The sequence below is a fragment of the Lagopus muta genome, chromosome 9 (assembly GCF_023343835.1).
Source record: "Lagopus muta isolate bLagMut1 chromosome 9, bLagMut1 primary, whole genome shotgun sequence".
NCBI classification, from domain to species: Eukaryota; Metazoa; Chordata; class Aves; order Galliformes; family Phasianidae; genus Lagopus; species Lagopus muta.
In genome coordinates this window covers 14,567,200-14,590,054 of record NC_064441.1, presented here as the reverse complement: position 1 = coordinate 14,590,054, position 22,855 = coordinate 14,567,200, and the positions used below count along the sequence as shown (strand labels likewise).

Sequence of the window (22,855 nt, the reverse complement as noted above, 5' to 3'; positions counted from 1 at the left end):
GGATTGGAAATCTGGTTCCATCTTCCTATCTACTTGTTTGAAATAAATTGAGTCGATTACTACAAGTCACAGAACTGAAAAACATGCAGCCAGCATGTGGCTGCAGTAATGCGTCTACTTACAAAGACATTATTGTGAGAAATAATGTTTTAATAACTAATATTAATTGCCTCAATTGTATAACTTGACTATGTACTATTGTTGTGTTATAATCATTTGATAAAGAAGAAGCAGGCATCTTATAAGGCTGTGGAGACATTCAAGCAACATCAGTGGTGTAAGTGAGCAATGATTTTTTGGTTCACAGCCCCTTTACAGAAGGCATAATCCAATCTTATGTAAAAATCATATGCCAAAACATTTAGTGTTATCCATCTGTCTGTCTGTGTAATGTAAAATCATCTTTGGTCTTTTCAGTTTAGTTTAAAGTTATCTGTGTTCACAAAGAGATCTAAATCGATCTGAAAGCTAGCTAATGGCAAATCAAGCACATTCTAAGCATTCTCACTTTCTGAAGAAGAAAGGCTCTTTTTCTTCAAACAGTTAAATAACACTGATTAGTTATGTAGCATCATAAACTTTTACATTTTCCTGCATTTAACTTTTGATTGATCTGTGACTATAAGTTACAGGAAGAAGTTTCTTCACTATCCATACATACTATTTTTCCACAGATTGTATCCATTATGGAAGAATAATTTCCTTGCTTATTTTTCTCCATGTCCTGAAAACTCTATTTTGCATACAAGTTCTGTAATGAACCTGCTTTTGATATTACCTATATGATTAGAAATAAGGTGCAACTTCACTGAGGTCCATAGAGATATAATAGCAAGTAGCCAATACTTGCAATAAGAGAAAGTGATGTCTATTTTTCAGGAAAGCTCAGTGTGGTCAGTAAGGCTGTGCTCCTGGTTAAGCTGAATCAGTCAGGAGAATTTTGAATACTTCAGGCACTTTTTCTGAGTAAGCAGCACCTTTCCTGGGCTGATGCATCTACTAAATTTGTAAGCTAAATCTTTGCTTTAGCAATTGAGTTTGCTGAGTAATTGGGTCTCATAGATTTTGCAGTTAATTTATAAGTTGCATCTGCAAGCCTTAAGAATGTGGTAGCTTGAGTCACTCACCAGCTCTGTACAGGAGTAACGTATGGGACCTGCGATTGAGAACTGCCTTTACTGCATACTGTATGTTTACATCTTTCCTTCATAAGCTGAACACTGATCAGGTTCCAGTTTTATACTGCTTATCAGATGTGTCCCTAAGATGTACTGTTTTGAAGAAAATAATTATTGGTGTTGGAAGGCATTGATACTGAATAGGAAACAAGAACGTTGATTGTCATATAGACTGTTTTCAGTTCATTTTGAGCTGTCTGTAACTTTATACTTGTGTATTTATACTTAAAGTCTTCTTCAAGATTTAAATAGAAATTTTATATCATACTATCTTAAAGGCTTTAATCCCATTAAAAATACAATTATTTAATTTTTTCTGAATTTTATGTAACTTGTAAAAATATTCTTAAAACAGATATAGGATATTTGTTACTTTCCTATTGTTTGGAACTGTACCACAGTATAAGTAATTGTGATCAATATATATATTATAATGAGAAGGTAACCTGAAAAATAACCTTCTTTCTAAAGGGATACAATTGAAAAAGTCATTCAGCAAAAGCTTCAAAAGCAAAGGGAGGAGTTTAAGTATACAACATAAACAATAAATACATTGTACTCCACCTCTGTACGAGATGCATAGCTTCAATAATCGCAACAATGTTTTAATATGTAAAAAATTTACATTAAGATTATTTTACTACACTGAGATAGGATATGTCTACCTGAGCATTGAGAAGTCTTCTGCAGAGTCATCCCAGATGGGCTAGGCTAGCTCAGGTCCTGACTGCATGATAGCTGGGCAGGAACAGGGCATAGGGAGGTTAACATTTCTCATACTCCCCAGGGGATCTCAGATGTGTTTTGCAGCTCTGCTCGAGCTCCCTGCTCAAACTGAGCACATGAGCTAGCTGATGTAGTTATACTTTCTATCAAATTACTTAATGAATGTCTTTTTTTTTTTTTTCCACTGGTTTATAAATTTTAAAATGAATCATCAGTGTTTAGTGCTGTGATCCCAAACTGTTGAATTTTAGACTTTGTATTGATGTTAACTGTTTGTCAAGCATGGCTTTTTGGCCTTCACCCCAACTTTTAAAGGGAAGCAGCAACCTTACATGTCTCAAAACACTGCACTGAGCAATATTCTTCTGTTGAGTGCCACTCTTCATGAACATTTTTTAAAGTTATTATCTTAAAAACAAACAAACAACAACAAAAAAAACCAGTCCTCATTTGTCCTTCACCAAGAGACATGATGAGGAAAATGATTTTATTATATAATTTGTCTTTTTTTTTTTTTTACAGAACTGTGTATGCAAAGGTAAAAGCCCCTGCTTTTGTGATAGCGTGAAAGGCAATAAGGTAAGAGCAAATATATATTTCCTAGGATTAGTTTAGAGTGGAAAATTATTAATGCATTAGTTGAGTTGGTACAGCAAGTGAATTTATTTTGTGCTGGTATTCTGTCAGCGAGGTCTATGGTAAATTGTAAAGGCAATGCGTTATCTCACAAAAAAAAAAAAAGTTTAAAATAACTCTGGACACTGAATAAGAATTTAAAATGTATTTATTAATCAATTTATGTTTATCAGTATTAATTAATACTTGTTTACAGTTTTGCGTGGTGTTTGGTCAGGTTCCTGTTATAAACTCCTAGCAAATGCTTTCAGTTCTCGCTATCCTGGCAGCATCAGCTCTCCTGTTGCAAATTTCATAATGGCATTGTGTTCATTGTACTCTTTTTCTACCTCTGGACCTTGCCTACCTGCACCCACCACTGACCTCATCTTTTCCAGTTCCTGAGGGAAGATTCATGCTCTGGTATCAAACAGAGAAATCTGCAGACCGAGATGAGTTTCTGGGTCGTGATCACAAACACCTTGTCAGGAGCAGGACAACAGTGTCAAGTCTATCAAAAGCGACAGAACTGCAACTCTGCCTGTTGCCAATAGTTGCTTGGCAGAGGCTCAGTGTGGCTTTTAGACAAACCTGAATTACACAAATGCCAAAAATTCTTTCAAACTCTTTCTTGTAGTTTGAAAAACAACTGATTCACAATGAAAGGGGCATTATTAGAGAAGTCATGGTTGTAGTTCAGGGTAACTATGGGACACGGTGTTTGCTGTACTAAATCTTGACAATAGGTTTCAGATGTGTATACACCATGATCTCAATATATACTTAGGGTTGTGATAATTCCCACTGATCAATACATTTGGTTGGTAAAGACTTCTCTTCTGTAATTATGTATGAAGTATGTCGTACTGCACCACTGCTATTCTTACCTTTAGGAAGCTTAGTTCTCTCATAATAGAATGTGAAAAGTAAGAAAAAAAATAAGCTGCCCACTAAAAGAGAAATATTGATGAGTGAACACCCACAACCTGTCTTCATCAGTTCCCTTTTAAATCTACTGAGCAATTAGTAGGTAACACTGCTGAAGGTGAGGACAGTTTACATTCATTGGTACATTTTCACAACTGTTCAACACTAAGAAATTCTCCAACCTGAAAAATCTTGAAGATGAAAGTGTAGGTGAAACTGCAGGTGCAGAATGGAGATGAGTGGTCAGGCAAACACATTTCTTCTCTACAGCTGATGTGCATCCTACAGCTTGCTGCAGTGTGTTGTTCAGTAGTTTCAGAATTACTTTCGTTTTCTATGGGATAGTACCGCACCCCCTCCAGTGGCACATCTTGGTACAACATTTCCTTTTTGCCTTTCTTGGGATGGTACTGGCTGAAAAAAATAATTTGTTATAAAAAGCTGTTCCTGTTTGTGATACGGATCTCATGGACACTTTGTAATGCTCTCTTCATCCTTTATTTGTGATTAAATATTCTGAGATTATTTTCTGTGTTTATATGTAGGTGTGTATATACATTCACAATTCAGGTGATATTTAAAATCTGGTGGGGTTTTGAGGGGTGAGAATTGGTGCAGAGAGAAGCCAAGGTATTTTCAGGTCTTCAAGTCTTTTTTTGGAGCCTCTACTGTATATTGAATACTAGGATAACAGTAAGATAATTTATGCACAGCAGAATTGCAAATGCTTTTTGTGTGCAAGTCCCTTCTGATAAAACAGAAGGAGAATAGGCTCCAAAGGAGTTGATAACCCCATCCTCTCTCTTCCATCTCACACTGTGATATAAACAGTCCTGAATAATTAAATCTTCAATGAAGTCACAGAATTATAGAATGGGTAGAAGAAGTAAAAGGGATCATGCTAAACTGCTTCTAAGGAGTTAAATCTTTTCTATGAGTCCCTAGGCCTGAAGTACTTTATTTTAACCAGGATAAAACTTGCATGTTTGTTATATTTAACTAAAAAACTGAGAGTGCCCTTCCTAATGTAAGTTCACCTCCCTTATCCTACTTGGCTAACTTTAGTCTTCCATGTTTGCTTCACATGGCTTGGTTATTTGCACTTAGCCTTTAAAAAGGATGTGGAAATATAATTGGATGGCTTAATTTTTGAGACACAGTCAAATGTTAAAATGCTGTAACTTAAACTTATTTTTATTCTATCTGAACAGTTTTACTACATTTTCACTTTCACTGATTCTTCCCGTGGCTTTCATGAAGAAAGATATTAATGATTTCCTTGCTGTATAACAGCAGTCATTATGTTTGCCAATCAGAAATTAGGAGTGCTATGGTGATTTCAAATCTGTGTTTCTTGTTGAGGCTAAGCATGGGAAAGAAATATAAACAAGAAATATGTAACAGCTACTGTCCTAAACTTTTCATGCTTCCAGTTAAATCTTGTACTTTGTGAAAACTTGAATACTTGTGTCTTCTGATATCTTCATAATTAGCATGTTTATTTAGTGATATTATGCAGGCAGAACCCAGGTCAGTGTGGGCAAGGGTAATCTATCTGCCACAGTAGTAGACACGAATGTAGAAGTTCGGAGGTACTAAAAATAACGAGTGTCTTACAAATTAGTTATCAAAAAGAGGAATCAGCAATATTTTCAAGACTTCTTATCATTTACAGGGTGAAAAAGGCTTCCCTGGTGTTCCAGGACCACCTGGTCATAGAGGCTTTCCAGGTCCAGAAGGGCCTCCAGGACCACAGGGACCAAAGGTAGGTTTCAGTGGTGAGAGAAAGACACTGGTTTTGTGCTTGAATGTGGAAGTAAGATATGCCTGGAAAAAGAATTGTTTTTAAAAAGAACAGGAAAAACAACAACAAAACCACGTGTTCAGGAATCCCCCATTCAGTGATTGATGTTATGTGGTTAGAAGCTTCAATGTTCAGTTTTGAATGACTGGAAGTAGGTGATGTGAATGTAAGTTTTTGTGCAAAAGCACTTGGACTGACTTGCCAGAGGCAAGGAGCACACGTCTAAATATGTTTCAGTAACATAACTGCAATTTTGTCTAAACAGTGTGCTCTGACATCTGTTGCTAGAAAGAGGGGAAACAAGCTATTACTGAGGCAAATAATGGAAAATAGATTTAAGAAAAATTGAAGCAAAATATGTTTTTTCAGTTAAATCTTGTTCTATCTAGGAAATGCCTTATATTTACCCTAACTCTGGGGAGAATGACTTTGATGATTTAGTCTTACTTGCCAACATGCCAAAAACTCAGTCAAAGTATGAATTTTCAGTAATTTCTGAATGAGCTGGAAAAAAAGAAATTGCTCATTTAAAAAAATAAAAATCCAAACATGTTATTTATATATTCTTATATATTTATATGTCTTGAAGACCTACATTCCTGCTGTCATCAATAAAATCACTCTTTGCTGAATAAGCTATTTGTAAGTATGGCCTAAACTCTGACATAATGAAAGTTAAGAAGAAAGGCTGACAGCACTGCCATAGTCACACCACATCTAAGGCCTCCATCCTGTGGCTTCACTCTTTATCTACACCTTTAAATAAATGTTTCTTTATAATTTTGTTTGGGTGTTGCATTATGTTCCAATTTATCTCTTCTATTTTGCTGAACTGATACTTATGGTAAATCTTGTAGATGCTGATGAGCTGTTTATGTAAACTCGTTGAATACATAAAAAAGTATTCAGTCATGCACTTCCCTTGTAATAAGTGATAATAACTTCTGCAGAAAGAATTATTTATCTAGTGAGGACATCTCTGTTTGCCTGAATATCAGAAATTGTAGTATATATTTGTGTTAGGTTTTACTAATCCAATGCATGTGATTTTATCTTAAATCAACTGTCAGGCAGGATTTTGGGAGCTGTGTGGTTCTGTACATTCCCCATTTCCTTTCAAGGTAGAATAAAAGTTCTCTCATATTGTCAGTAATGCTCTAAATATCTTGCAGCAATTCTAGCAGACTCTGTCTACACTGTGCTGTGACAGGTTCTGCTGTCATTTTTTCAGCTCCCTTTCAACCTGCTCCTCGGTTTCCTTTCTAAACAAAACAGCACAGGTTAGAGCGGCTGGTACCTGAATATAGCCGAGCATTACATTACATTCACATCATTCATGCCTAGGAGGTGAAAAACTCTTGAATACTGACGCGAGGTTTCCAGCTCTTTCCTTGCAGAGAGGTCCTCACAGTTTGAAAAGATCTATAGAAACTGCTCGCTTAAGATGCTGACAGTTATTTTTTGAGCTATGATGAGGTATATAAACACTGAAAGGTAGGGCAGAATGCCACCATGTATAGAGGCTGCATTAAATGCTTGTTTCTTTTAGTGTTTGTAATAGACAAATCCTATATATATATATATGTAGTTGCATATGCACACATTGGTACTAATATTAAAAAATATTGTATACCCTGTTTTGTATTTGCTCTATTATATTGAAATATGCAGTTGTTCATTTCTGGTTTAGGGTTCACCAGGGCCTGTGGGCTTGGCTGGACCCAAAGGTATACGAGTAAGTACTTTTGTTTTAAACAAGCTTGTATGTATTAAATATCCTGTTTAAAGCTAACAGTAATATGTGAAAAATGAGTTCATATGACAGAAGGAAGGGATGCCATCTAAAGTGATCTGGACAAGCTTGAAAAGTGGGTTCATGTTAACCTTAGAGGTTCAACAAGGCCAAGTGCAAGGTACCACACCTTGGTCGGTGCAATCCCAGATGCATCTGCAGACTGGGACAAGAACTTATGGAGAATAGCCCTGAACAAAAGGACTTGGGTGCTCTGGTAAATGACAAGCTGGGCATGAGCCATCAGTGTGTGCTTGCAGCTCAGAAGATCAACTGTATCCTGGACTGCATCAAAAGAGGGGTGGCCAGCAGTAGGAGGGGAGGTGATTTTGCCCCCCACTCTGCCTTCATGAGGTCTCATCTGGAGTACTGAGTCCAGGCCTGGAGCCACCAGCAGAAGACACGGAGCTTTTGGACCAGGTCCAGAAGAGGGCAACAAAGTTGATCAAAGGGCTGCTGGTTGAGGAAGCTGGGCTTGTTCAGCCTGGAAAAGAGAAGGCATTAGAAAGACCTCACTGTGGCCTTCCAGCACTTAAAGGGGGCTTATAACTATGAGGGAGACCAACTGTTTACAAGCACAGGTAGTGATAGGTCAAGGGGGAATAACTTTAAACTAAAAGAGGGGAGTTTTACGTTACACATTAGGCAGAAATTCTTTACCCAGATTGTGGTGAGACACTGGCATATGCTGCCCAGAGGAGCGGTGAGTGCCGCAGCCCTGGAGGTGTTCAAGGCCAGGCTGAATAGGTCCCTGGGCAGCCTGATCTAGTGGATAGCAACCCTGCTCATGGTGACAACCCAAGCCATTCTGTGATTCTATGCCTTCAAAGTATTTTTTAAATTTATGTCATGGAATGTGTCATTCTATTTAGGGTATGACAAAAAGGAAATTTGCATGATGAGATTTTCCATAATATTAGTGACGTTGTTCTACTGTTTTTGTACAATTAGGGAGTCCCAGGAATCCCTGGATTTTCAGGTCCCCCAGGCCTTCCAGTAAGTAAAAATGAATTTGACTTATCCAATTTTTCTCTTAAAATACTCTTCAGTACACAATTACTCTCAACCCAGCATACTCACTCCAGTGTCAACATCTGAATTGTCTGTCAGTTAACCTATAGATAACAATCTTAGCATCAGCAATTCTTACTCACTGTAATGATTTCAGTACACTTTGTAATCTATCATGTTTTGTGAAACACTGTTCCAAACTGTTTCAATGTTGCTGTAGGTAATATGAATGTGCAAAAACAAAGCTTGTGTCAATTTTGTACATGTTTTTTAGGGTGAACCAGGAATTGCTGGCCACCCTGGGCGTTCAGGTGTTCCAGGTTGCAACGGCACAAAGGTACAAACCAAGCTGGTTGTGATTGTGATTGACTATGTTTGGGAATGGCCAAAGCATTCTTATTTTCCCTCCAATATACAACAATTTTGGTTTGTTTTGGTTTATGACTTTACAGACTAGAAAAAAAATTGAATCATGACAGTTAATAATGGAAGGAAAAGCACTATATTTATGTGCAAGAATAATTAAATAATATAAGTTAATGTCCTGCGCTGTCAAGAATCATGTTTGTTGTTTTGACAGAAAGAAATTATTTTGCCTAAAGTCCAGAGGACCTAATCAGCTTTGCCCAACCAGTCCTTCTTTTAACATGGGTAATGGAAGAGGAAATTAGTTCATTTTGATTTACCTGTATCTAGCTTGCAGCTGGCAATTCATAAATCCCAAGGGCAACTAATAGAAAAATTTAATATTAAGAAAGAATTCAATCTGAAAGAAGGAGTAAGAAGAATGCCTTTTATGGAAAATAATGCATTTTATAGAAAAACAGAAAACTGGTCTGATATAACTAATAAATTCTGATCTCTGACCTGTAAGGTCAGGCTATGCCACTTCTTTTAATGTGATAGAAACTATAATTTTAGTGTGGTAACATAAAAAAAAAAACCTCTTTGTATCTTTGCTATAATAATAATAGTAATAATAATAAGCATTAACAATTGCTCTTAATTTCAGGGTGATCGGGGTTTCCCAGGTCCTCCAGGTAGAAGAGGTGCTCCAGGCATTCCAGTAGGTGTCTTTGAAATTCATGATTGTATGCATTTTTACTGCATACAGACACTCAGTGAAGGAGTTTTGTAAAGCCTTATATTAGCTGGTATTGACAGTTGAAATATATAGGTATTCCCAATTTATTAACAATGAATAGAGTGCAGTAAAGAAGCAAAACTTAAAAGTGATGCATAATCTGATACGTTAGGCCTCAACGTTTTAGGCAATGAATGCATGTGAATACATTATCTGATATTAGCTCTATAATGATGCAAGGCATAGTCATGAAAATTTAACACATCTTTAAAGGTGTACAGGATGTATTTAAATAGATTCCATTTTCAGTTCGTGCCCACATACCATTGAGGATACATTCTACTTAAGCCAATAACAGAACTAGGAATTAAAGCCAATACTTTTATTGTGGCTGCATTGTTTTTACCCATTTTTTTTTCTATGTAAAAAATTGTTTTTTTAAAAAAGCTTACAGACAACAAATAGAGAAAGCAATGCTACCTGTCCAGTTCTAGTGGCTTCAAATCAGATAATTTCTAAACATGATCTTTATTGTACCAACTCTCCTATTGCTTTATATTAAGTTATTTTAAGATCTGACTTCAAGACTGTTCTGTCTGCGTGTGTAGAACTGCAGCAGTGTGTCTGGACTACTTTTTGATAGTATGTCATTTTTTTCCTAAATTGAAATCAGGCACAGCAAGTGTGTACCTGGCTACACTGTGTTTGTGAAAATAAATCATTTCAAGAGCACTGAGTTTAATGAATATTTATAATGTGTCCTTTCACCATTGTTGCTTGCTTTTCTGTTTTAGTAATATGATTGTTCATCTCTGTAGGGTATTGCTGGCATCAAAGGAGATAAGGTCAGTCACTTACGGTATATTATCTGAAATACTTACTGGAAATCAAGACTTAATATTCACGTTTGCTGCTGAAAATGAGTACTTGAGGTCATCATTCACAGAAAACAGGGTTATTTTCCAGAAGTACAACAAATTTTGGTGCTTCGTCTGTGCTCATTTTGAGATACAAAATTGTATATTTTTTTCAATTCCTTTAACTACAGTCGTTGCTTGTTCAGAATTTGTCTTTCAAGCATGCAAAGAATTAAGCTCTTCCTCAGTTAGCTTATGGAGTTCATATGGAAACCTGTAAATGCACTAGAGAGTAGTTAAAGATGAAAAAAAGCAACAGAAAAACTGAAAAAATGTTCAGGACTGTGGATAAGAAAACAAGGTAGATCTGAAATGATGACTACTCCTAATACAGAGAACTTGGATGCCTAAAAAAGTTATATGCTGTTTAATAAAATCATTTTTTAAGATAGAACTATCTGTAGTGGACATTTATCATCGTCTTGCAATTCTGATGTTGCTTATTTCCCTACATACTCTGTTGGAAGATTTGAAGCCTAAGATCCATTAAAAAGTTTTCCAAGCATATCTTTCTATCTGATTTCTATTGGATTGTCCAGGGGTGCCCTGCAGATGGATATGACCAAGGATATGGTGCAAAAGGTGATCCTGGATTGCCAGGAATGCCTGGGCATCAGGTAATGAATAGTTAACTCTTACTGTGAGATCTAAGTGCATATATACCTATAGTTGTATGTATATATGCGTGTCCGTATAATAGATTATTTTTATGTACTATGTATTTATAGATGTGTAGTATTTTTTACAATTAATCATTTCTAAACGAGAAAATAACCGTATTTAAAAATTTTTAACTTCATATAATCTGACAAATATAGTTTATCAGAAGTTTTTTTTCTGACTTTTCAACACAAAGTACACAAGAATAATGGTAATTATTTTGTCTTCAGAACCAGCAGTCTTCCTTATCTATTAGTTAAATAGGAATGAGAAAGTCAGGTTTCAGACAAGAATAATTACTTTAGAAATGGTAAAAAGTTCCCCATGAAGTAAAATTGGTTCAGCTTCTCCAGAATTGTTAACAAAAAACGTGATCTGTATTTTTTCCACAAAACATCAAGATTAATAGAAGAAAGCAGAGTAGATGTTTATTTTTGACTGTTAGTGTAAATGAAGAACATAGATTTATTCTAAATTTCCCATTTCTTCAGAAATGAAGCTTTAAAATATAGGATTTATTGGATAGAATATTCCAAAGCTTGCAGGCTTACTTTGTCTAACAGTAGGACTACACGGATAATTAGAATGTCCACTGTTGCATTAAACAGGACTTATACCCTAACGTAGTTTAGTTTTAGAAGAGATATCTATTCTGTGTTTCAAAACACAGTTTTATTTCTGCATTCTTTTGAGAATAAAAAGGAAATCAAGAGACAGTGCTGCTCCTGTTATTCAGTTTGATGAACTTAGCATTACAGTTTTCTCACCATCTTGCCAGGACATTTATTCATGTTATGTTTGGTTTGTTGTTTTTTGTTTGTTTGTTTTAATGTGCAGGGTGCTCAGGGTGTTCAAGGATATCCTGGGGAAACTGGACCACGGGGCCTTCCAGGAACTTCCGTGAGTATGATCTTAAATATCACATGTTACTTTAACCTTTGATTTTTAAAGTCATCTATGGACTTACTTGACTCTCAGATTTGTTTGAGGTTTAGAGAGACATGAATTTGTGAAATCCATACCTTTCTGCATACATCTGATTCTTTTTTTTTTCCTGTTTATTTTAATGCATGATAATTTCCATGTTTTCAGACATATCCTTGTCCTTAGACCTCATTGTGCTTTACAACTTCCTGAAGGGAGGTTGTGGTGAGGGGGCATTTGGCCTCTTCTCCCAGGCAACAAACAAGACCTGGGGAAATGGCCACAAGTTGTACCAGAGGAGGTTTAGAGGATGTGAGGAAAAACTTCTTCTCACAGAGAGTGGTCAAACACTGTAATAGCCTGCCAAGGGAGCTGGTGGAGTCGCCGTCCCTGGCAGTGTTCAAGAGATGCCTGGATGAGGAGCTGCAAGATGTGGTTTAGTTTGTGGTAGCAGTGGTAATGAGAAGATGGTTGGACTAGATGATCTTATAGGTCATTTCCAACCTTGTGATTCTATGATTCTATGATTCTGAGTAGCCATAAATTTTTATTTTAAAACAACTACCCATAAATTAACATTAAACTCTAATGTAAGTAACTATAACAGAGGTATGTGTTTGCAGTCAGACCATGTAATCTCTACTGTATCTTCACCTCAAAACAAATGGCAATGGTAATGGTGAAAAAAGAAATGAAAAAAGTAATATAACTCAGTGAAAGCTGGGCACTTCAGGGTTCCTATATAAGTATGAATATCATAATTTTTTTTACACAGTGGTTGTTTTCTTCTTTTCCTTTTTTTTTTTTTTTTTTTTTTTGTAGGGTATACCAGGGAGACCAGGACCTCCTGGACCTAAGGTAGTCTCAGATTGGTAATGAAAATGAAAACTTTCTAATATATGTAACATCTATTTGCATATTCTATGGGTGTTAATAAAATAAATTTTGTAAAAAGCTCCAAACTGTTTGTTTTTATAGGGTCTTATGGGAATGAAAGTAATAGGAACCAAAGGAAGAAAGGTATTTGCATGCAATGCTTAAAATGTTTTTAAGTTTCGTTTCTGATATACTATGGTGAAATGTTTGGAAAAGCAGATACTGTGAATAAAATTCTCAGTGTATGTGTGGAAGTCTTTTACTGGAAGATGGAAACATGGCAGTATATAAGGACAAACTCTTTTCTCATAAAAGTTGAAGAAAAAAGTTTATGATAGAATAATAGAAACCTAAGAGGAGATGAGGAGATAGCAGTTACTTTTTTCTATATATTGGGAGATAAAAAGCAAGCAAACAGAAATGTTGATGGTGTTAACAAGTATTTGTAAAGACAGAAAAAAAATCACAATGTCAAATGTATAGCAGTCGTAATTTGAAACAAACAGATAAACAAAAATTTGTAATTGTTTCATTTTTCCTTTTTTGTTTTTTTTTAAGGGAGACACTGGATTAACTGGACCGCCTGGACCACCAGGAACTGTTATTGTTACATTAAGTGGACCAGACAACATGACGGTAGTAAAATAGTCAAAGACCATGTTCAAATAAACCATTTTACTGTTTTGTACTTTGTGCAAGAGCATCATTACCCTCACTGTCCTGTAACATTTCTTTTCACCCATTCTCACTTTGTAGGTATGGTTAGGTACTAAGCTTTTCTTAAAATGAGTCCATTCAGTTTTTCAAATATCCTTGAGAGTAGGCTGCTGACTATATCAGGCAGTTCCCTCAGGACTCTGGGATACACCTCATCAAGATCCAGAGACATAAAGATGTTCAGGCTCCTCAGGTAGTCGCAAACCTAAAGGTCCTCCTGGACCTTTCTTTTCCATTTGGTGTACCTGTAGAAGCCTTTCTTAACCTTCTTTGTGCCTCTAGCTGTAGGCAGGGGTGCTAATAGTAAGTTGCTTTTTCGTTTAGATATTTAAGTAGAGCTATCTATGCTTAAGTGATCTTGTCAGCGATTTGAGGCTTTCCTATTTGCTACACTAGAATGTTTAGATAAGCCCAGAAACATCTTGGTGACCATATTAAATTTTGAATTTATTACTTTTTCTCTATAATAGGACTTGAAAGGAGAGAAAGGAGAAAAAGGATCAAGAGGACTTCCAGGGCCAATGGGATTTACAGTAAGAGACTACAATAAATCCCATAAATTCAGACATTCAGACAGCGTCACCTAATTAAGGCGATTCTTTAGAGTCCAGTATTATGCTATTTATTCTGACCTTTAATGAATACCTATTAATGTTACTTTACTTGCACTTCATCTTTACACTATTTAAAGATAAATAAAATTTTAAAAAAAGATAAATATGTATTTAATTTAGAAACTGTGACTTAAAAACGTGTATTTGAGAGTGTTTTTGTTACAGGGGCCAACTGGTGATTCTCAGAGTGAAAAGGGTGACCAAGGAGAACCTGGAGCACAGGTATGTGAAAAAGGCACGATATGTTAATCTTCCTTGAAAAGCAGTTTTGTTCTATTGCTTTTCAGGGAAAAGCTGTTACACTTCTGCTTTCCAGTTTTCAAATCAGATTTTCTAAGATGCAAAAACTCTTTCATCCAGTAAACCAGACTAGAGATCTTTTAAAATTTTCTTATTTTTCTATTTTATTTTATTTTTTCTTCGTAGGGTAAACCTGGTAAAGAAGGTGCTCCGGGTCTACCTGGATTACCGGTAATGAAGGAAACCTTAAAAATGCTTTTTAAGTAACAGTCATCTGTTCAGCATGGTCACATCTTGTCACAGCTTTGCAAAATATGTTTGAGAATGCTGATTTGCATGCATTGTTAAGTATTTCCTGTCATTAAACTGGCCTTAGAACATGCCACATACCTATAGATTTGTGCAGGAAGGAGAAGGACACTGCATAGATCTTGTTGCATCTTTGTAAAATAAAAAGACTTGTTGCTTGCAGCTAACTATCAAATGATTCTGAGCCAGGTCAAATAAACACTAAATTCCAAAAAATTAACTCAACTGAATTTCATTCTAGTTAATCAAATTGAAAATTTTGCAAGAGAGTTCAACCTTACCTCAGCCAAAGTCAAGAAACAAAATGACAAATTTTAATCAGTAGAATCACTGACATTCTTTTACAAAGAAAAGTTACAGTCAAGGTCACAGCCATCTTGGCCTGAAATGAGATGACTGATAGATGTTAAAATTGTTACATTGGAGGAAGTGCCAAAATATAGTTCTTAAACTATGTTATTTTATACCCAAAATGATTTTGTTTGTATACTGATTCAACAGTTATTCAATTTTATATTTATTTCACTTTAATAACATTGAATTAATGCCACAGTGAGCTTACAAAACCTGACTTCTCGTATGTCATTCTCCTACTAAAATATTATCCTCATTGTGTCAAAACAACCTTAGCACTCAGTCTAAACATTCCAGTCTGATAAAAAACTTGGAATGACAGATTGCAAGACTTCACTGTCTTGTCATTCATTTAACACGAATAATACCTTCTGTCAACAAAGACAGGTCATTGTTCCCTTCCTATTTCTGCATTACAAACAAGAAGTGCATTGAGCTGCATCTGCTCTGGCAAAATCCTTTTTCCTTACATACCTATGCTTGCAGAAAGCCTTAGCTGCAGTCTGTATTATTTTCCGTCTGGTCTTGCTGACATCTCTTAGTGGTAGAGATCAGCATTATCACAGACATTGGAGAAGATCTGGAAGATGAAGTTGCTATAAGTGGGAATATCACATTGTGTTTAGTTTATCCTCTTTCAGAAACATCAGTTTGTGGAGGGAGGACAAATTAGAATCTCATACATTTGTGCTGTTTGGAGGGGTTTCACCTTAGGGTTGGTAGAATATGCCATTATAAATGTGGGTTTGCATGTCAGACCTGTAGTATTGCTTGCAGGCAAGAAACTTCAGCGTAACCTGAGTCTTTCACTTAGATTTCTCCCCCTGAGCAAGTCTCATTCACATTGCCATTACCATGAAAAAAGAAAAAATTCAAATTTAAATCTTACTGATGACAGTGTTAAGAGATAATTTATCATAAAATTGTCTCTATCACCTGCAGGGACAAAATGGTGAACAGGGCAAACCAGGACTGGCTGGTAGACAAGGAGCTAAGGTATTGGCTAATGCTTTTGTTGTTATTTTTGAGGAGGAGGATAAGGTATGTTTCAGTGTTAGCATGTTGTCTTCATTATTATTTACTTTACTTGAAATATGACAATAATATGTAGAATAGAGAATGGGCCAACTTTAATAAATGATGTGCATGAACTAGTGTGCCCATCCTTGCCTGCTGCTATGTTTCTGTAGTTTTTGGAGTACGTGACTGAACAGTTGTGTTGGGAACAGAAACAGTTTGGGAATAGAAGTCTTTTGATGTTATAAACAAAGTACACAAGTACAAAGTAAACAAAGGATATCAATGTCATGTCAAGTATTGTTTTTCAATAAATAAACAATTTCTGTCCTTTAATGAAGGGTGTAAAAGGAAACACTGGTCCACCTGGAGCTTGTGGTCAAGTAAGTGTAAATTGCCTTCATCATAACATTTGTCTAACCCACTAGAATCAACCCAACAGATTTCATATGGAAATTTCAGATGCCTCATGATGCTCTTACTGGAATATGTCATTCTGGGAGGTATTGTTATTGTTGGGTGTTTCACAGAGGTGGCATCTCCCTTCATGTAGGATCGGATGCAAAAATGGCATCTCGTTAGACTTCAGTTATTTCCACTCCATTGGCCTTCTTAAGGGCCCCATGTGCATTTAATGGTAACCTTCTGTTCAAAAAGAAATAACTTCAAATAAGCTGAATAATTTGTGATGATGGCAAAGCTGTAAAAATGCCCACTGCTTCTCAAAAAATTAATTAAAAAAAAATTGTGAATTTTAGTTTTAAGCAGTTTGTTGTTTGTTTTAAAATCGGTGTATTAGTAGTCCATCTGCATTTCAATGTAATGTGTTTGTAGCAAGGCAAAACTCTTACTGTAATCTTATTTTTGGGTAGTAATACCCATGCAAAATAATTCAGAAAAGAGCAAAAAAATTATAGTTACAAAAAAGCAGAACTATAGCTAATAACTTTTTGATTCTGCTGTTCACTTAAAGAAACTCTGAAATCAAGAACTAAGAATATACTAAGAATATTATAAATATTAATTTTAAATGAATGACTTCTGTATGCATTTGTGACTTAACTAGATGATTTTGTCTGTTCTCATGTATGATTACTTAGGAGAGTAGCCTAGATATTGCTGGTGCTACTTTTAGGCAGTCGAATACACTGATTCCTGAAGGTTTGTGTCAAGAATATTTTCATGCTACTGTAATATTCATGATTGCATCTCCAACTTGTACCTTGCCTGTATAATTGCATTCACAGACAGAGGAGTTCTGTGAGGGTTAAGGAACTTGGTTGAAATTCCCAGCTCCCTCTATTTGTACAAGTCTTTTGGCTTTAGCTGTGTGTTAACAATTGTGCTTCAATTTCTGTCTGCTTGTGAGTAATTAGTATGTGATTAGAAAGGTCTCATGGTGTCAGAACGTCAATATGATGAATGAAATCATAACATTGTTCTAACTAAATGGTCAGTGTGATGCACTGTGCTTTTCACTCTTATTATTTTTACTTTTCTTGCAATCTTTTTATTAAGACAGAGTATTATGACGTAGTTGGTGAAAAAGGAGATGCAGGACCTCCCGGACCTCCAGGACCCAAAGGGCAACGTGGCATGCCTGGTTAGTAGCCTTTTCAGACTAGAATCTTTTGGAAAGAGCAGTTTACTCAAAGGGCTTTCTGCAGGCTAGATTTTTGAGTACCCAGCAACTTGCTTCTGCCTTTCCAAGAATATTTCCAAATGATTCCTGTGAAATTGCAGAGCTGAAGTTCCTTTTAAAAGTAGTGAAGTTGACGTACTTCATTGTACGGATAACTGAGTTCAGCACCTAAACTCACTCGTATTCTGTATAATGACCTCAATGGATAATTCCAACAGAGTATTGTTTATGTATGCCATAGACAAACCATCAGGGCTGTAAGTCTTCTGTGAAGGTTCTACTACTCTTCTTTGGCTTTCACAGATTGTATTTGCTATTTTTAATTGCCTATCACCCTAAAATAATAATTTTTTTCATTCATTTATTTTGACTATGCTGTAAAATTAAAATGTATTGAATTATTTGAACCAGATTTTAGTGAGAATTGGCAGTGGGCAACAGTTGCATAAGTGGTATATTTGCTACACAGGCAAAACCAAACTCTTAAAAGATAAAATGAGAATAGAATACAGAAGTCCAAAGATGGTAGTCAGTGTTACTGATTAGTGCCTTGTAGATCATACAGTTTTTCAATTAAAGTTCTAAACTTTAAATTATTTTGCAGGGCCACAGGGTCCTCCTGGAGATGCTGGTAGACCAGGTATGTGTAATAATTCAGTACCTCGCTATTATGCCCCGTCAGCTTTGTGAAAATCTTAAGTTTGGAAGACTTTGAATATAACTGTAGGTAGCAAAAATATGTCACCCAAAAGTTGTGATGGGACAAGTATTGAAAGAGAATTTAAAAAACATTTAAAAATATATTTACCCTGTCATTGTAATTATTTAATAAATCACAGCATAAAAAAAGATTCATGATACGGACTCTGAGACAATGTGCTTGTCTCGGTCAACCTGCAAACTTTACTTTGCTTCGAAGTTCCATTTCTTGTTTACCTTTATATTTATTCCTCTTTAATTAGGTGTGTCAAGACCTGGTCTGAGAGGTCCCCCAGGATTTCCTGGGCCAAAAGGAACAAAGGGAGAAAAAGGACAGGTGGGCTCGTGTATTATAGGCCCTCCAGGACTGCCTGGGATTACTGGCAGAATTGGTTCTGTTGGGTTGCCAGGTCCTCCGGGAGAACCAGGTGACATTTTGTTATTGTATACACAATGTACAACAGCAAAACTAGAGTCATCTCAATATCTAATTAATTAGATTATATAAATACTTAAGAATGAAGTGTATATTGAGTTATACAACGTAATTTTTCTTTTGAAATTTCTTCTTAGAGTATTCATTAAAAAGCATGCAAAGCAAAGATCTGTGCTTCGTTGTTAATGAAATTCTGGAAAGAAGAAATTGTGATTTCCTAGTATAAAAATGTCTTACTGTTCTGTATAACTGTGACTAAAAATCTACTATAGAATCACAGGAAGGACTAATGAGAGAAATCTGTTCTTAAGATTAACTTTTCCAAAAACTGCAGGATTTCTGTAAAACTACCTTTGCAAAGGGCTGTTCTAAAAGTTAGAGAGATCACACAGATACCTACATAGGTCTTACAGGGCATTAGAGCTGATTTGAAGTTCTGGCAGCATGAAAACAAAATAGTAGCAAAGCAATAGATGAACCAATTGAGTAGATGCAGTTTATAACACTTTCAGAACGTGTATTAACCAGGAGAACATCTTTAAGAACCAACAACGTGTTTCCTTTTATATATGGTATGGCTTACACAAGTTCTTTTCTGATGTAATGTTTTCCTTTTCTCTCTTAAAGATATCTATCCTGCAGATGTACTGATCAATGCATCTTCTGTTTTTTCCAGAGTGATAGTAAATACACCAGAATAATTATGACAAATATACTTGAACAGCATTAATAATCTACAATTAAAATAAAAGTTTTCTTTCCAGTTCTGGAAAAGTAAGAGCTATGTTTCTGTTGATTCAAATAAAATGTAAATATGCCCCCCAAAAGAGATTGTGCTTTCTAAAGGCACCTCCCTGGCTGGACAGATGGATCCAGCAGCAGTCTGATGAGATTTACTTTAGCTTTACCGTACTTATCCTCATGTATTTGAAGTTAAAGGTGTTTTGCACTTGTCCAGGTAGTTCTCTCTTAAATAAATACTGACACCAGCTCATCTCTGGACCTTTTTTTCTGCTTTAGCAAATGAATAACTGTCTGATGTATTGGTGCCATGCTTGTTTCATTAACAGGTAGAGTAACTTTTAGAACAGGCCTACCAGGACTCCCTGGACAGCCAGGGTGTGCAGGACCTCCAGGACCTCCAGGAGACATGGGCATGAAAGGTCAGTGATTGTGTTTGCTGGCTGTGTTTCAGAGTTGACATAGTGTTCACTGGGGTAACAAGATATCAGAGACACCTGGAAATCTTACTGTTGTGGACTAAGCCTTTCCATATTTGAGAGCTCTTATAATACAGCAGAAATTAGAGTTGAAAAAAAAATGGCGTTCAGCCTCACTACAGGGTTTTGTATATCTTGATTTCAAGTAGAATTTTTTTTTTCCTCCATGAGAGTGTTTCCTCTGAATGAAATCAGGAGCAGAGTGTAATGGCAGTTACTGGCCTTTTCATGTGAAAACTAAGATGCGTAGCTGAAAAATTCCTTTTCCATTTCTGCTTCCTTTTAGAAAGCTATCACTTACAAACCTTCTGAAAGTTTTGAATTAATTGACCTCAAAAGCTATTCAAGTTCGGGGCTTTTAGATACAGTTTTAGAGATAGCAAGATGTTGTCCTCCCCTTACAGAAGAGAGCAGCTCAGAGCAGTGCACATGCCAGCAACACACATCAGTTGTATAGCACTGCAGTCAGGGTGTAGACCTTCTCTGGGACAATTGGTAAGGTTTTTGTGTTCCCCTGTTGTTATGTCCAACACCAGCAATTGGTCTTTGAGAGAAGGTTCCTTCTGCAGTTATCACCACAGAGCTGCTGAATTTGTATGCCTCTTGCCAGCCATTAAAGTGGTCCCATGAAGCCATATTAGCTTAAAACCTGTGTTACTTTCTTCTTTTGAAAAAAATTGGCTATCAGTAGAGAGTAACCAAACAGCTTACTGTAATTAGAATTGAAAAGAATCAAGAGATTTAAAAAAAGTAGATGTTCCTATGTTGTCATTTAAACGTTGTCAGTTCTGATTCATTGTATGGCAACAGGTAATCTTGTAGTGCTTGAAAGTGACTTTCCATTGAAGTTAAGGTCACATTTCCTGCTACTGCTCTTTGACCAGGATATATTGGCTACCCTCTGCAACAAATTATATAACACATTTGTTAAGCTTAGGAGTTACTTGCTGTTAAACAACTAATTTATTATATTCCTTCTAGGTGATGAAGCTTGCATGTGTACTGATTGCAGCTATATTCCGGGAACACCTGGTCTGCCTGGTTCTCCTGGGCCACGTGGCCAGGATGGCATCCCTGGTAAATGATCTCAGTGTTCCTCATGGGATAATAGAAAATGCCAATACTTTTAGGATGAGAATTAGGACTGGTATGAGCATGTCTGCAGCATGCAATATTCTGGGTCCCTGAAATAGCCCTGATGTTGCGATAAGTGTGCATAATGCAGCTTCATTTGCTGAAGTGAGCCTGTGCCCTAAAAGCATTTATGCCTGAGCACTGAGCTTAGGTGCTGTTTGAAGCCTGTGCTCATGCAGTCAGTGTGAATGGCAGTGAATGGCAGTAACATTCAATGCTGAGTGTGATTATCAGAGCTTGTCAAAATCCATTTCCTTGGTTTCTTTATCCTTTGCAAAATACACTGTTTCTGTTGCAGGTAGAGAAGGAGCACCAGGTCCCAAAGGAGCTCCAGGTTCTCCAGGTGCACCAGGGTTTCCAGGAGCTCAAGTAAGATTTGCATTTTTCAGATTATTTTTCAGATCCCATAATAATTTCATGTAAATGTCACAGCTGGTGTTACATGCTGTGTTACACTAAGTGATTTCAACCATTTTCTGTTGTGGCCTTGCCTTGAATGTTGTGTGCAATTCTGGGCTCTTTAATAGCAAAAGGATATTAAGATGCTTGAAACTGGCCAGAGGAGGGCAACAAAGCTGGTTAAAGGGCTGGAAGACAGGTCCTGTGAGGAGAAGCTGAGGACACTGAAGTTGACTAGTCAGGTGAAGAGGAGGCCAAGATTCTGTTCATCATGGCAGTGGCTGTTAAGCATGTTACAGTTTTGTCTGTATATGTCTACTGTATATTTTGTCCGCTGTGCCTTTTTTCAGGTCTCTCACTTCTTTTGTGTCCAGCATATCTTGGCAAGGCCAGACTTGCCGAAGCCCCAGCTGTACTGAGAAAATCATAATGCTCCATTTACTGGTACAAAGAACATTCCTTCTTGGGAACCTTGCTGAAGAGGGTTGGCAGGCACCTGCCACAGACATAGCAGTTGGTTGTTCTAACTTGTGCCTGTAGTAATAATTATTCTTGGGAAAGAGCAGTAGACACTGTCCAAGACAAAACTGTCATGCACAAATATATACTGTAGTGGCATACAGGTGTATAATTGAAAGAGCCTGCTAATGTTTTTTATCCAGCTCCCTAGATCTCATGAGCAGGTCACTAGATCTGAGTGTGCTTTCAACTTTTCTTTATGCCCTGAGAGGTCAGGAAAAGAGCACTGAAATTAGCTACAGATAGCTAACCATGGCAGTTACAGTGTTCCTAGGGAGAGAGTCACACGAGGAGAAGAAATCTCAGATTTTAAGATATTTTCTTGTACTCTTATTTGTGCCACTGATTGAAGTGTGCACTTTCAGTAAATAGAGATGAGAATAAGGAGAATCATTCTCAGGTATTCAATCAAAATACTACTGAAAAACAAACAAGCAAACAAACAAAAAAACCACTTTCTAGCACTGAAATTTTCTGGTTGCTTTTTTCCAGGGACCTCCAGGTTTTAAAGGAGATCAAGGACGTAAGGGCTCAAAAGGTGAGCCAGGGTATGTGTATCCAGAGGGACCAAAAGGGGAGCAAGGAGATCCAGGACCCAGGGGAGACAAAGGGAGAAAGGGATCAAGTGGATTTCTGGGAAGACCTGGCTCTAAAGGTTACAAAGGTTCTAAAGGTGAAGAGGTGAGTACGCATTATCTATCTGTAGTGAATACAGAATTCATGAAAAGCTTAGTCAATTATTTTATTTTATGTAATGATCTGTTTTACCTATTGTGGTATTTCAGCTCAATAGCTTCTCCTTGACTTAGAGGTGCTATGCTCATCTATAGCAACCAATCCCAAGTGAAAACAAAAGAATGACAGTAAATATCCTTGTGTACTACCAGAGATAAATGAGGCTTGTGTGGATTTTCTATCTCACAGTGCTTAAAATAAAAAGTCCAAATGATTCTTTTTTGGTCTTAAGGAGTTAATCTACAGTCAGGGCTGAGAAAAACCACAAAAGCTGGGAGAATTACTTTAAGACTAGAATTGCTGGGA

General features: G+C 36.5%; 1 protein-coding gene across 2 annotated transcripts in view; it reads left to right on the top strand.

The window, feature by feature from the left end:
* The window catches only part of COL4A3 (collagen type IV alpha 3 chain), a 59,688-nt gene that overhangs the window by 8,824 nt on the left and 28,009 nt on the right, over positions 1–22,855 (top strand). Inside the window, exons 2-25 of one of the 2 annotated variants that reach the window (XM_048955495.1) lie at positions 2,427–2,483; positions 5,122–5,211; positions 6,941–6,985; positions 7,994–8,038; positions 8,328–8,390; positions 9,066–9,119; positions 9,956–9,982; positions 10,594–10,671; positions 11,552–11,614; positions 12,461–12,496; positions 12,617–12,658; positions 13,073–13,150; positions 13,702–13,764; positions 14,011–14,067; positions 14,272–14,316; positions 15,691–15,744; positions 16,107–16,148; positions 17,284–17,368; positions 18,012–18,047; positions 18,370–18,534; positions 19,613–19,705; positions 20,744–20,839; positions 21,195–21,265; positions 22,307–22,495. In XM_048955495.1, coding sequence (XP_048811452.1) covers positions 2,427–2,483; positions 5,122–5,211; positions 6,941–6,985; positions 7,994–8,038; positions 8,328–8,390; positions 9,066–9,119; positions 9,956–9,982; positions 10,594–10,671; positions 11,552–11,614; positions 12,461–12,496; positions 12,617–12,658; positions 13,073–13,150; positions 13,702–13,764; positions 14,011–14,067; positions 14,272–14,316; positions 15,691–15,744; positions 16,107–16,148; positions 17,284–17,368; positions 18,012–18,047; positions 18,370–18,534; positions 19,613–19,705; positions 20,744–20,839; positions 21,195–21,265; positions 22,307–22,495 — 1,674 coding nt within the window. Of the gene's footprint in view, positions 1–2,426; positions 2,484–5,121; positions 5,212–6,940; positions 6,986–7,993; positions 8,039–8,327; positions 8,391–9,065; positions 9,120–9,955; positions 9,983–10,593; positions 10,672–11,551; positions 11,615–12,460; positions 12,511–12,616; positions 12,659–13,072; positions 13,151–13,701; positions 13,765–14,010; positions 14,068–14,271; positions 14,317–15,690; positions 15,745–16,106; positions 16,149–17,283; positions 17,369–18,011; positions 18,048–18,369; positions 18,535–19,612; positions 19,706–20,743; positions 20,840–21,194; positions 21,266–22,306; positions 22,496–22,855 lie in introns of those variants that run through there. The other variant, XM_048955496.1, reaches the window with a different exon arrangement.